This window comes from Jaculus jaculus, chromosome 9 (genome assembly GCF_020740685.1).
Source record: "Jaculus jaculus isolate mJacJac1 chromosome 9, mJacJac1.mat.Y.cur, whole genome shotgun sequence".
Classification (NCBI taxonomy): Eukaryota; Metazoa; Chordata; class Mammalia; order Rodentia; family Dipodidae; genus Jaculus; species Jaculus jaculus.
The window spans coordinates 110856253-110867521 of record NC_059110.1 but is presented as its reverse complement, the minus strand read 5'-3'; the positions used below and the strand labels follow the sequence as shown (position 1 = coordinate 110867521).

General features: G+C 42.5%; 1 protein-coding gene across 1 annotated transcript in view; it reads left to right on the top strand.

Annotated features, from left to right (window-relative positions):
- Window positions 1-921: 921 nt before the first annotated feature.
- Fbxo47 (F-box protein 47) overlaps window positions 922-11269 on the top strand; it is a 40455-nt gene continuing 30107 nt past the window's right edge. The window contains exons 1-2 of the mRNA XM_045157880.1: window positions 922-1099; window positions 3849-4019. Coding sequence (XP_045013815.1) covers window positions 922-1099; window positions 3849-4019 — 349 coding nt within the window. The remainder of the gene's footprint in view (window positions 1100-3848; window positions 4020-11269) is intronic.

Genomic DNA, 11269 nt, shown 5'->3' with positions numbered 1-11269 from the left:
GCTGGGATTAAAGTTAAGTGCCACTATGCCTGGTTTCTACTTTTTTTGTGTTTGTCTGGCTTATGTGGGTAGTTTAGGAATTGGACACAGGCCAGCAGGCTTTGTGAGCAAGCACCTTTAACCTTGCATTATTGCTCCCACCCCTACTAAAACTTAATTACTCTATCAAGTATATATTTAGAGGCTGGAGAGATAGCTGAAAGATTAAAGCATTTGCCTGCAAAGCCAAAGGACCCAGGTTTGATTCCCCAGGACCCACATAAACCAGATGCACAAGGTGGTCCATGCAGCTAGAGATCATTTGCAGTGGCTGGATGCCCTGGCACACTCATTCTGTCTCTTTCTCTCTACCTGCCCCCCCTAGTAAATAAATAAAAATAAGATATTTTTTTCTAAAAAGAATGTATTTGGCCAAGAGATAGAAGAGTTAGAGCCAGGCATGGTGGCACACACCTTTAATCCCAGCATTTGGGAGGCAGAGATAGGAGGGTTGCTGTGAGTTCAAGGCCACTCTGAAACTACATAGTGAATTCCAGGTCAGCCTGGACTTGAGTGAAACCCTACCTTGAAAAACAAAACAAAAAAGAGAAGAGTTGGAAGTTTCTCAAATGTTGCTGATGTAAATAAATAGACTCTATTGGTAAGTGCTCCACAAACTATACACCATAGTAAGTAAATGTGGAAAGACTGCTATTGCCCATCAAAGTGTGCATCTTGGGCTGGGGCTATAGATCAGTTGGCAGAGTGCATGAGGCCAGAAGCTTGATCTCTAGCACATCAAAAGGAAAAAGAAAAACAATAGAAAGTGTAGCTTACTTCATTTTGAAAAACAAAAACAAAAACCTCTTCATATGTTTTAATATCCATTTTTTTCTCTTGTACTATTTTTCTAACCAGGATAAATTCATGGGATAAGGAAAGATGGCATCTAAAATAAATACCAGTTTTACTTCACTTCCCACCCAGAAATGTAGACGCACTAATCAATCCAGCTCTTTTTCCAGCACTGCTGTTTCAAACCCTCAGCTCTTATCAACACTTGGAAATTTTAAAGTTTTGCCATTGGAAATATTCCACTTAGTTCTGAGATGTTTGTCAGGTGAGAGCTATGAGTAAGTTACATAAGACATTAGAATATTATAATTTTCCCAAACACTAATTTGTCATCTTATTCTGTGATAATACTATTCATGGTAAGTGGGTTTATTTGTTTTTTTTTTTCCCCCCCAAAGTTCCATTGTTTCTCTGCCTTCACTGTGATCAAATGTAAAGTTCCATCATTGTTAGGTAAAGAATACAATAAGAAAACAATGTAGCTGGAAGTGATGGTTCACGCCTTTAATCTCAGCACTTTAATCCCAAAGTAAGGAGGATTGCTACGAGTTTGAGGCTAACCTGAGAGTGTTTTGTGAGTTCCAGGACAGCCTGGGCTACAGCGAGACCCTACCTCAAAAAAAAAAAAAAAAAAAAAGTTCAGATTTGGCAGTAGTAGCCTGCCATAATGCTCAAACTCTGTAAAGCATCCTCTTGACAGGTTATGGCGGCACACAACTGTAATACCAACACACAGTAGGTTGAGGCTGAAAGAATGAGAGAGAGAGAGAAAGAGAGAGAGAAGGCTGAGCATTGAGCATGTTGTATGTCTTTAATCCCAGCACTTGGGAGGCTTGAGGCTAGCCTGGAGCTACAAAGTAAGTCCCAGGTCAATTTGGGCTAGAATGAGATATTACCTTAAAAAAAAATAAGAAACACCGGCCCCACCTCTTAATGCTCTGCCACACTAGGAACACAGCTTCCAGCATGTGAACTTTTACAAGCAATATCCAAATCATAGCAGTACTGGCTGCATCCTGAAGGACAGAACCCCATCATCACAGAGGTTGGCGCCTGTTCCCTAGAGGATGCTCTCTAGCTGATGGTAACCTATGGTGCAAAGCCTTCTGCCTTCTATATCCATTCACATAGGTACCTGTGCAGGTTCCTCCCCTGGTTCTTGGTCTTACCACCTTTGTTCTTTCAAGCCTCTGGCTAATGAACCTAGTCATTTGCCACACACCTTAGCTGTATGTTCTTATCTCAAGCCATTTCACTTCCCACAAGAAACTGCCAATCACTTCTCACAATGCACAAGTTCTGAAAAAATAAAACCACGTAAAGGAGAAAAGGTTTATCTGGCGTCATGGTTTCATTCTACAACCAGATGCCTCTATTGCTGTTGGGCCCGAAGCAAGGCAGAGCGTGGCAGCAGGAGAAGGTGCTGGACCAAACCTCATGGTGAACAGGAGGCAGAGCAAGACAGAAGGTTTAAGGACAAGATATACCCTTTAAAATGATGCCCTCCAGTGACCTACTTCCTCCAACTAAGCCCCACTTCCTAAGAGTCCATTTACTGGTAGAGTTAGTGCCTTTGTGACTCGATCATCTTTCAGTGCTATGGGGTGAGAACTAAACCTTCAGGACTTGAGCCTTTTGCAGGGATAGTTCATGTGGAAACCACAATAGTAAAGGACCATGTGTTCTGTCCAACAAGAGAATTTCCTCTTATATTGTCTTCAGTACTAATCTAAATGAGACTGTATGTACCATCAAAGCAACCTACTTTTGGCTAATACCCCTCAAAATTGAAACAATACCTTCCTTGAACCAATATCAATGCTGATCTTCATCAGTTTGTCCATAAAACATCTGCCGTGTGGCCATGAGTTTTATAAAAGGGAGAGACATTTGTACAACAGCATTGGATGCCTTTGGGGGCTTTGTTCATCACTGGGCACAAGCAGAATAGATCCTTGTCTCATGTCCTAGATCTGCTGTGACTCAGAGCAGAGAGCTTTCCTTGTTGCCTGGTACTGGCAGTTTGGATCATGAATGCCATGTGTAAAAAAGTTTGGTCCTAAGCCCATGACATTACGGGGAGGTAGTAAAACCTTTAACAAGTGAGGCCTAGTAGAAGGAAGTTAAGTCACTGGGTGTGGAGAGCTGCCATGTGCCGCACCCTAAAGATGGCTTCGGCTTCCGCCTTCCGCTAGCCCAATAGCGAGTGCTCTCTGGGATAAACAAGTCCTTATTTGGCTGAGGCTGCTTAACTAGTTCTGCTTCCTTAATTGTGGACCTATCTGCATGGGCTACGTGGCTCACTAGGGTTGGCTAGCGCAGGACTACTTAGCTTGTGGGTTGGCTCTCCCCAGGGTCAGAAGATTGTTCAAGGTTCCTGAATAAACTGCTTAAAGAAGAAAAAAAAAAAAATAAGAAACACCCCCTTCCAAAAAAATAAACAGCCTCTAATAATAGTGAGGGTAACCTGATTATTATATTCCAACATATTTCTAATCATTGAGAACTGGATTTTATACAATTTAAAGATTTTTCCCATTTGGTTTTTTGTTTGGTTTGGTTTTGTGTGTTTTTAAGATGTTTTTATTTATTTATTTGAGAGAGAGAGAGAATGGACACACCAGGACCTCCAGCTATTGCAAATGAACTCCAAACTCTTGTGCCACTTTGTGTACCTAGCTTATGTGGGTCCTGGGGAATCAAACCTGTGTCCTTTGGTTTTGCAGGAAAGAGCCTTAACCATGAAGCCATCTCTCTAGCCCTGTTTTGTGTTTTTGAGACAGGGTTTTTCTCTGTTGTGGAGATTACAATTTGCTGTATAGCCAAGACTGACCTCAAACTCATAATAGTTTGCCTGTCTCAGCCTTTCAAGAGTTGGAATCTCAGGTGTGAGCCACCACACACAGCACTAGGTTTATATTAATGAGTTAACTTATAAGTTAATAGACTGTACTAATGATGTTTCTGTGTTTAAGTAATTTTAAATACATACATTTTTTTTTTCTTCTTGGTAGTAAAGGATATTGGCATGTTAAGCATGGTGTCCAAAGCAGTCAACCAACATATTATTAATTATACTTCAACCTCATCAGGAAGCAAAAGACTTTTACTACAGGACTTTCATAACCCTGAACTGCCTAACACAAGTGAAGACAGCGATCTACTGGGGTACTACAGAGCTCTAGGTAAATTATGAAATGAAAATTGAGACTGGTAAAAGAAAATAAGCCTAGTAGGGAGTTTGTGCACATGCACACGTGCACGCATATATATGTGCATGTGTGTAAAGGCCAGAGGGCAAACTTAGGTGTTGAACTTTGGGCATTGTACAGCATTTAAAAAAATATATTTATTTATTTATTTGAGAAAGAAAGAGGCAGGTAGAGGGGGGGAGGGAGAAAGAACGGGTGTGCCAGGGCCTCTAGCCGTTGCAAGCAAACTCCAGATGCACATGCCATCCTGTGCATCTGACTTACACAGATCCTGGGGAATTGAACTGTGGTCCTTTGGCTTTGCAGGCAAGTGCCTTAACTGCTAAGCCATCTATCCACACAGGTGTCTAGCAGTAATAACTCCACTCCTCTGGTACCAACTTTACTGTTGCAGTCAGGTTCGCATTGCTGGTAGAAATCACCCAACTAAGAGCAGCTTCTGGGGGAAAAAAAAGATATTTATTTTGGCTTACAGGCTTGAGGGAAAGCTCCACGATGGCAGGGGAAAACAATGGCATGAGCAGAGGGTGGACATCACCCCCTGGCCAATGTAAGGTGGACAATAACAACAGAGAGTGTGCCAAACACTGGCAAGGAGAAACTGGCTATAACACTCATAAGCCTGCCCCCAACAATACACTCCCTCGAGGAAGCATTAATTCCCAAATCTCCATCAGCTGGGAACCTAGCATTCAGAATGCCAAAGTTTATGGCGGACACCTCAATCAAACCACCACATTCCACCCCTGGCCCCCATAAACTGATAACCATACATGATTTAAAATGAAATGCATTCATCCAACTTTAAAAGTTCCCATAGTTTTTATCAACCCTAATGATGTTTAGATATCCCAAAATCTAAGTTCTTTTAACTGAGCCATAATACCAAAAAATCCCCCCAAAAAACTCATAGTGGCACAGAATAAACATTCACACTGCAAAAGATGGCATTGGGCATAACAAAGAACTACTTAAGCAATATAAAACTGTAGCTCCAAGTCCAACAACTCTAGTTAGTGACAAATCTCTTAGTCTGCAGCAAGTCTCTGGCATTCCAATTCAGCCCCTCAAGCTAGGCTACTCACAATCCTGGAAAACTTCATCGGGCTGGCAGCTTTCCTTAGCAGCCATCTTGTGGTCCCGGCATCTCCACTGGGTCTCCACTGCAATCCATGGTCCATCCTCATGACCCCATGGGGTCTCCATGCAGGCATCCAGCAAACCTGCTTTACACTGCCCATGGCCATTTCTAAAACACAAGACCATGTTGCAAACCCAATGACCCTCTCTTTCCTGCATTTCTTATACTCCACAATACCAGGTAGGGTGCCAGTTTGTTAATCCAGGGGGGAATAAAGCAGACTTTGAAGAACAGGACACTTCTTCAGCACTCAGGCCCCTCCAAAAGAGTCTATATTCTTCAAGTTGCCTCAGTGCAGTTAGCCCAATCTGAAACATTGTAATCTCTCAAACAATTTAGGCACAAATATTTCATTTTTTCTGTGCCATATCCCTCTGCTCACACCAGTTCATTTCTATGCAAAGCAACCCTGCACAACTTCTCAGGACCCAGGCATAATAGCAAGTTTCCTACACAAACTGCTAGCCCACTCCAGGCACAGTTATTTCTCACCCTCATAAGCCAAACCTCACAGTCCATAGTTCTTACTGCTTTCAGGTCTTTCAGCTCTGACCAGAATACTCCATCAAACTGTACTTACAGCACTGCAAGGCATCTCTTAGGCCAAGGTTTTAAATCCTTCCACATTCCTCTTGAATATCAGCTCCAAAAGGCCAAAGCCACACAGTCAGGTGTCTAGAAGCAACCCCACTCCTGGCACCACACCACTTTACTGTTGCAGTCAGGTTCACATTGTTGGTAGAAATCACCCAACCAAGAGCAGCTTCTGGGGGAAAAAAAAAAAAAAAAAAAAAAGATTTATTTTGGCTTACAGGCTCGAGGGGAAGCTCCACGATGGCAGGGGAAAACAATGGCCTGAGCACAGGGTGGACATCACCCCCTGGCTAACGTAAGGTGGACAACAGCAACAAGAGAATGTGTCAAACACTGGCAAGGGGAAATTGGCTATAACACCCATAGCCTGCCCCTAACAATATACTCCGTTAAGGAGGCATTAATTCCCAAATCTCCATCATCTGGGAACCTAGCATTTAGAATACCTAAGTTTATGGGGGACACCTGAATCAAACCACCACAACTTGCAAGGTACTTTACCAACTAAGGTATCTCCCTCAACCTAATTAATAGCATTTTTTAATTTAAAAATTTTTAATTTATTTTGAAAGAGAATGAGGCAGATAGAGAGAGTGGGCACACCAGGGCCTCTAGCCACTGTAGACAAATTCCAGATGCATGTGTCCCCTTGTGCATCTGGCTTACGTGGTTCCTGGGGAATTGAACCTGTGTCCTTAGGCTTCACAGGCAACTGCCTTAACTGCTAAGATATCTCTCCAGCCCTAATAGCATTTTCTTTGTTTGCTTGTTTGTTTTTGTTTTTCAAGGTAGGGCTTCATCTAGCCCAGGCTGACCTGGAATTCACTATGTAGTGTCAGGGTAGCCTCAAACTCACAGTGATCCTCCTCCCTCTGCCTCCATGGTGCTGGGATTAAAAGCATGTGCCACCATACCCAGATTAGCCTATTTTTGTTTTGTTTTGTTTTATTTTTTGAGGTAGGGTTTCACTCTAGCCCAGGCTGACCTAGAATTCACTATGTAGTCTCAGGGTGGCCTTGAACTTATGGTGATCCTCTACCTCTGTCTCCAGAATGCTGGAATTAAAGGCATGTGCCCCCACACCTTGCCTACCCTATTTTTAAAAATTTATTTATTTATTTTTTATTTTTTAATGTTTTTAAATTTTTATTTATTTATTTGAGAGCGACAGACACAGAGAGAAAGACAGATAGAGGGAGAGAAAGAGAATGGGCGCGTCAGGGCTTCCAGCCTCTGTAAACGAACTCCAGACGCATGCGCCCCCTTGTGCATCTGGCTAACGTGGGACCTGGGGAACCGAGCCTCGAACCGGGGTCCTTAGGCTTCATAGGCAAGCGCTTAACCGCCAAGCCATCTCTCCAGCCCTTATTTATTTTTTTATTTAGTTTGGTTTTTGAGGTAGGATCTCACTCTTGCCTTGTGATTCATTCTGTAGTCTCAGGCTGGCCTGAAATTCACAATGATCCTCCTACTTCTGCCTCCCAAATGCTGGGATGAAAGGTGTATACTACCACACCTGGCAGCTTCTGCCTTCTGTGTAAGTAAGAAGAAAACTCAATAGCAAAGGCCAATAAGCTAGAAAAGAGATATAAAGGGAAGAGAAAGGAAGGGAGGGGGATACTTAATAGGATGGTATTGTATATATGTAAGTAGAAGATAGATTAATAAGCGTGAAAAGGCCCAAAATGAGGTCAGGGGAAGAGATTGAGTAAAGAAAGCAAAGGTGGAGGGAGGGCCAATCAAAATCTAAGAGGATATAAATAAATCATATGGAAACCTACTTTTCTGGACAATTGGAACACTCAGGAGCCATAGGTTGTTGCTAGAAAAATTTCAGTGCCAGGGATGGGATACCTTCCAGTGAGTTGTTAGCCAGGGAGATCCCTGATGCCCCCAAAACATAATAGGCCATTGCCGACCCCTTTGGTTTCCCACCAGGAATAGATGCTGACACCCTATTGCTGAAGACTCCACATACTTGGTCTGCAAGGTCACTGAGAAATCCTGCTGGAACTGAGCTGATAACCTCCTCCATGTAGACCAGCTGGAAGAAGTCATTCTGCATGCAGTTCAATGGGAGAGAGAGAAATCACCAGTGAAGATACTCAGCAGTGGACACTTCAAGTCTTAATCTTTGCCAGTCAGCCCAAATGAGCCAACGGGTACAAAAGTGGCATGTCTGTCAAGGTGAAACCAAGTGCCCTATAATGGGACTGGAGGACTGCTCCATGGGAGGGAATACATCCCTGATACTGAAAACTTAAAACAGGTAGTCATGAGCCCTATGGGTGTAACGTCTGCTGGTGTCTGGCTAAATGTATGTACTATGCTTATCAAACTGCTCAGTAAGCACTTCTCTTAATGTCCATACCCTTATATTAATGCTACTCTCATTTTTGGTAGAGAATCTTCTCTTTTCAGATGGCAGTGATCTCGGAATGACTCAGAAGGCATCATGGTGCTGGAAAGAAGTGACAGGAGTGCTCAGTGCTGCAATATCTCTATCACAACTTCCTAGGCTCAGGGTCCATTGCGGAAGAGGTGGCAGAAAGAATGTAAGAGCCAAAGGAAGGGTAGGACTCCTTACAAAGGTGCTCCCCCAGACACAAAATGGCCTGGATATCCATGACCTCACAGGGCCTGACACTACCTACACAAGACCATCATAATAGGAGGAAAAGATCATGACATCAAAATAAAAGAGACTGATTGAGATGGGGAGGAGATATGATAGAGAATGGAGTTTCAATGGGGAAAGTGGGGGGAGAGAGGGTATTACCATGGGATATTTTTTATAATCATAGAAGTTGTTAATTTAAAAAAATTGAAAAGAAAAAAAATCAAAAAATCAAAAATAAAATTTTAAAAATTATTTACTTTTATTGACAACTTCCATGATTATAGACCATAAACCCTAATAACTCTCTCCCCCCTTTACTTTCCCCTTTGCAACTTTACTTTGTACCATATTCTCTACCTCTCTCAGTTAGTCTCTTTTATTTTATTTATTTTTTTTTTTTTGGTTTTTTCGAGGTAGGGTCTCACTCTGGTCCAGGCTGACCTGGAATTAACTCTGTCATCTCAGGGTGGCCTTGAACTCATGGCAATCCTCCTACCTCTGCCTCCCGAGTGCTGGGATTAAAGGCGTGCGCCACCACGCCCAGCAGTCTCTTTTATTTTGATGTCATCTTTTCCTCCTATTATGAGGATCTTGTGTAGGTAGTGCCAGGCACTGCGAGGTCATAGATATACAGGCCATTTTGTATCTGGAAGAGTGCATTATAAGGAGTCCTTCCCTTCCGTTGGCTCTTCCATTCTTTTTGCCACCTCTTCCACAATGGACCCTGAGCCTTGGAAGGTGTGATACAGATGTTTTAGTACTGAGCACTCCTCTGTCACTTCTTCTCAGCACTATGGTGCCTTTTGAGTCATTCCAGAAGTCACTGCCATCTGAAAAAAGAAGATTCTCTCATCAAAAGTGAAAGTAGAATTAATATATAGGTATGAACATTAAGAGAAGTGCTTACTGGGGAGTTTGGTGAGCATAATATATGCATTTAGCCAGACACCAGCAGGTGTTCACCCCTAGGGCTCATAACTACCCCTGTTGTAGGTTTTCAGTATCAGGGATGTATTCCCTCCCATGGAGTGGGCCTCCAGTCAAATTAGAGGGTGGTTGGTTTTCCCCATAACAGACATGCCACTATTGCACCCATTGGCTCATTTGGCCTGACTGCCCAACTTAAGGCTTAGCGTCCACTGTTGTTTATCTCCACTGATGACTTCTTTCTCTCCCATATAGCTGCATGCAGTATAGCTTTATCCAGCTTTCTGTCAGCTGGTCTCCAGCAAGATTTCTCAGTGACCTTGCAGCCCAAGCATACAGAGTCTTCAGCTGCAGGGTCTTTCCATCTATTCCTGGTGGGAGACCAAGAGCCAATGGCCTAAAATGTTTTGGGGGCATCAGGTACCACCCTGGCTAACAACTCACCAGAAGGTACCCCATCTCTGGCATTGAAAATTTTCTAGTAACAATGTATGGCTTCTGGATGTGCCATTGTCCCAAAAATGTAGGTTTCCATATGACTTATTCATATCCTTTTAGACTTTTTAAAAAGTCTTTTTAAATTTTTAAAATTTATTTATATTTTTATATATTTATTTGAGAGAGGGAAAGAGGCTGAGAGAGAGAGAGAATGGGCACACCAGGGCTTCCAGCCACTGCAAACAATCTCAAGATGCATGCACTACCTTGGGCATCTGGCTTACATGGGTCCTGGGGAATCGAACTGAGGTCCTTTGGCTTTGCAGGCAAGCATTTGTTTGCTTGTTTGTTTTTTTGAGGTAGGGTCTTCCTTTAGCACAAGCTGACCTGGAATTCGCTATGTAGTCTCGGTGACCTCCAACTCTCAGTGAATGCTTTAATCTCTCTAGGCCCACCTTAGAGAAAGAAGCACAGGGCTATCAACAGATTGCAAATACATGTGCCACTTTGTGCACCCGGCTTTACATAGACACTGGAGAATCAAACCCAAGCAAGTAGGCTTTGCAAGCAAGCAACTTTAGTCACTGAACCTTCTCCCCAGTTCCCTACCTTATTTTTAAAGACAGGGTCTTGAACTGAGCCAAGAGCTCACTGATTTGGCTAGACTAGCTGGCTAGCTAGACCTAGGGTTCCTCCTATTTATGCCTCCCCAGCACTGGGTTTACAAGTATGTGTTGCCACATCTGGCTTTTTCATGGGTACTGAGGGTCAGAATTCAGGTCCTCATGCTTGTGTGGCAAGAATTTTACCCACTGAACCATCTTCCCAATAGCTAGCTTTCTTTTATTTTCATTTTATTTGTCTCTCTCTCTCTTGGTTTTTGGTTTTGCAGTTAGGATGTTGCACTAGCCCAGGCTGACCTGGAATTCACTATATCGTCTCAGAGTGGTCTTGAGCTCATGACAACATTCCTATTTCAACCTCACAAGTGCTGGGATTAAAGACATGAGCCACCATGCCTGGGTTTTTTATTCTTTTGGTAAATAGTTGATGCACTTACCATTTTTTCATGTTGTCATTCCTATCTAATCAGTTCCTATTTTCAGCTATTAAAATAACATGGTCAGGTCCAGTATGGTGGCACATACCTTTAATCTCAGCACTCAAGAGACAGAGGTAGGAGGATCTCTGTGAGTTCAAGGCCACCTTGAGATTATGTAGTGAATTTCAGGTCACCCTGGGCTAGAGTGAGATCCTACCTCAAAAAACCAAAAAAATTAAATAAAAAAAAAAACCCGTCAGAATCCTACACTTTGAAAATTATAAATTTTAGTTTGCATTTTTACACAGAACAGAGCAGATGGCTAGCCTGGAAAGGAATGTTATATCCGACTCTTATTTTAGTGGGAAGAACTTAAAGAAATTGGTCTCTAAAAAACCTGTGTTTTAAAGAAAAAAAATTAGCAATATAAGGTTTATGATAAACTACAACTCTTAGCAATA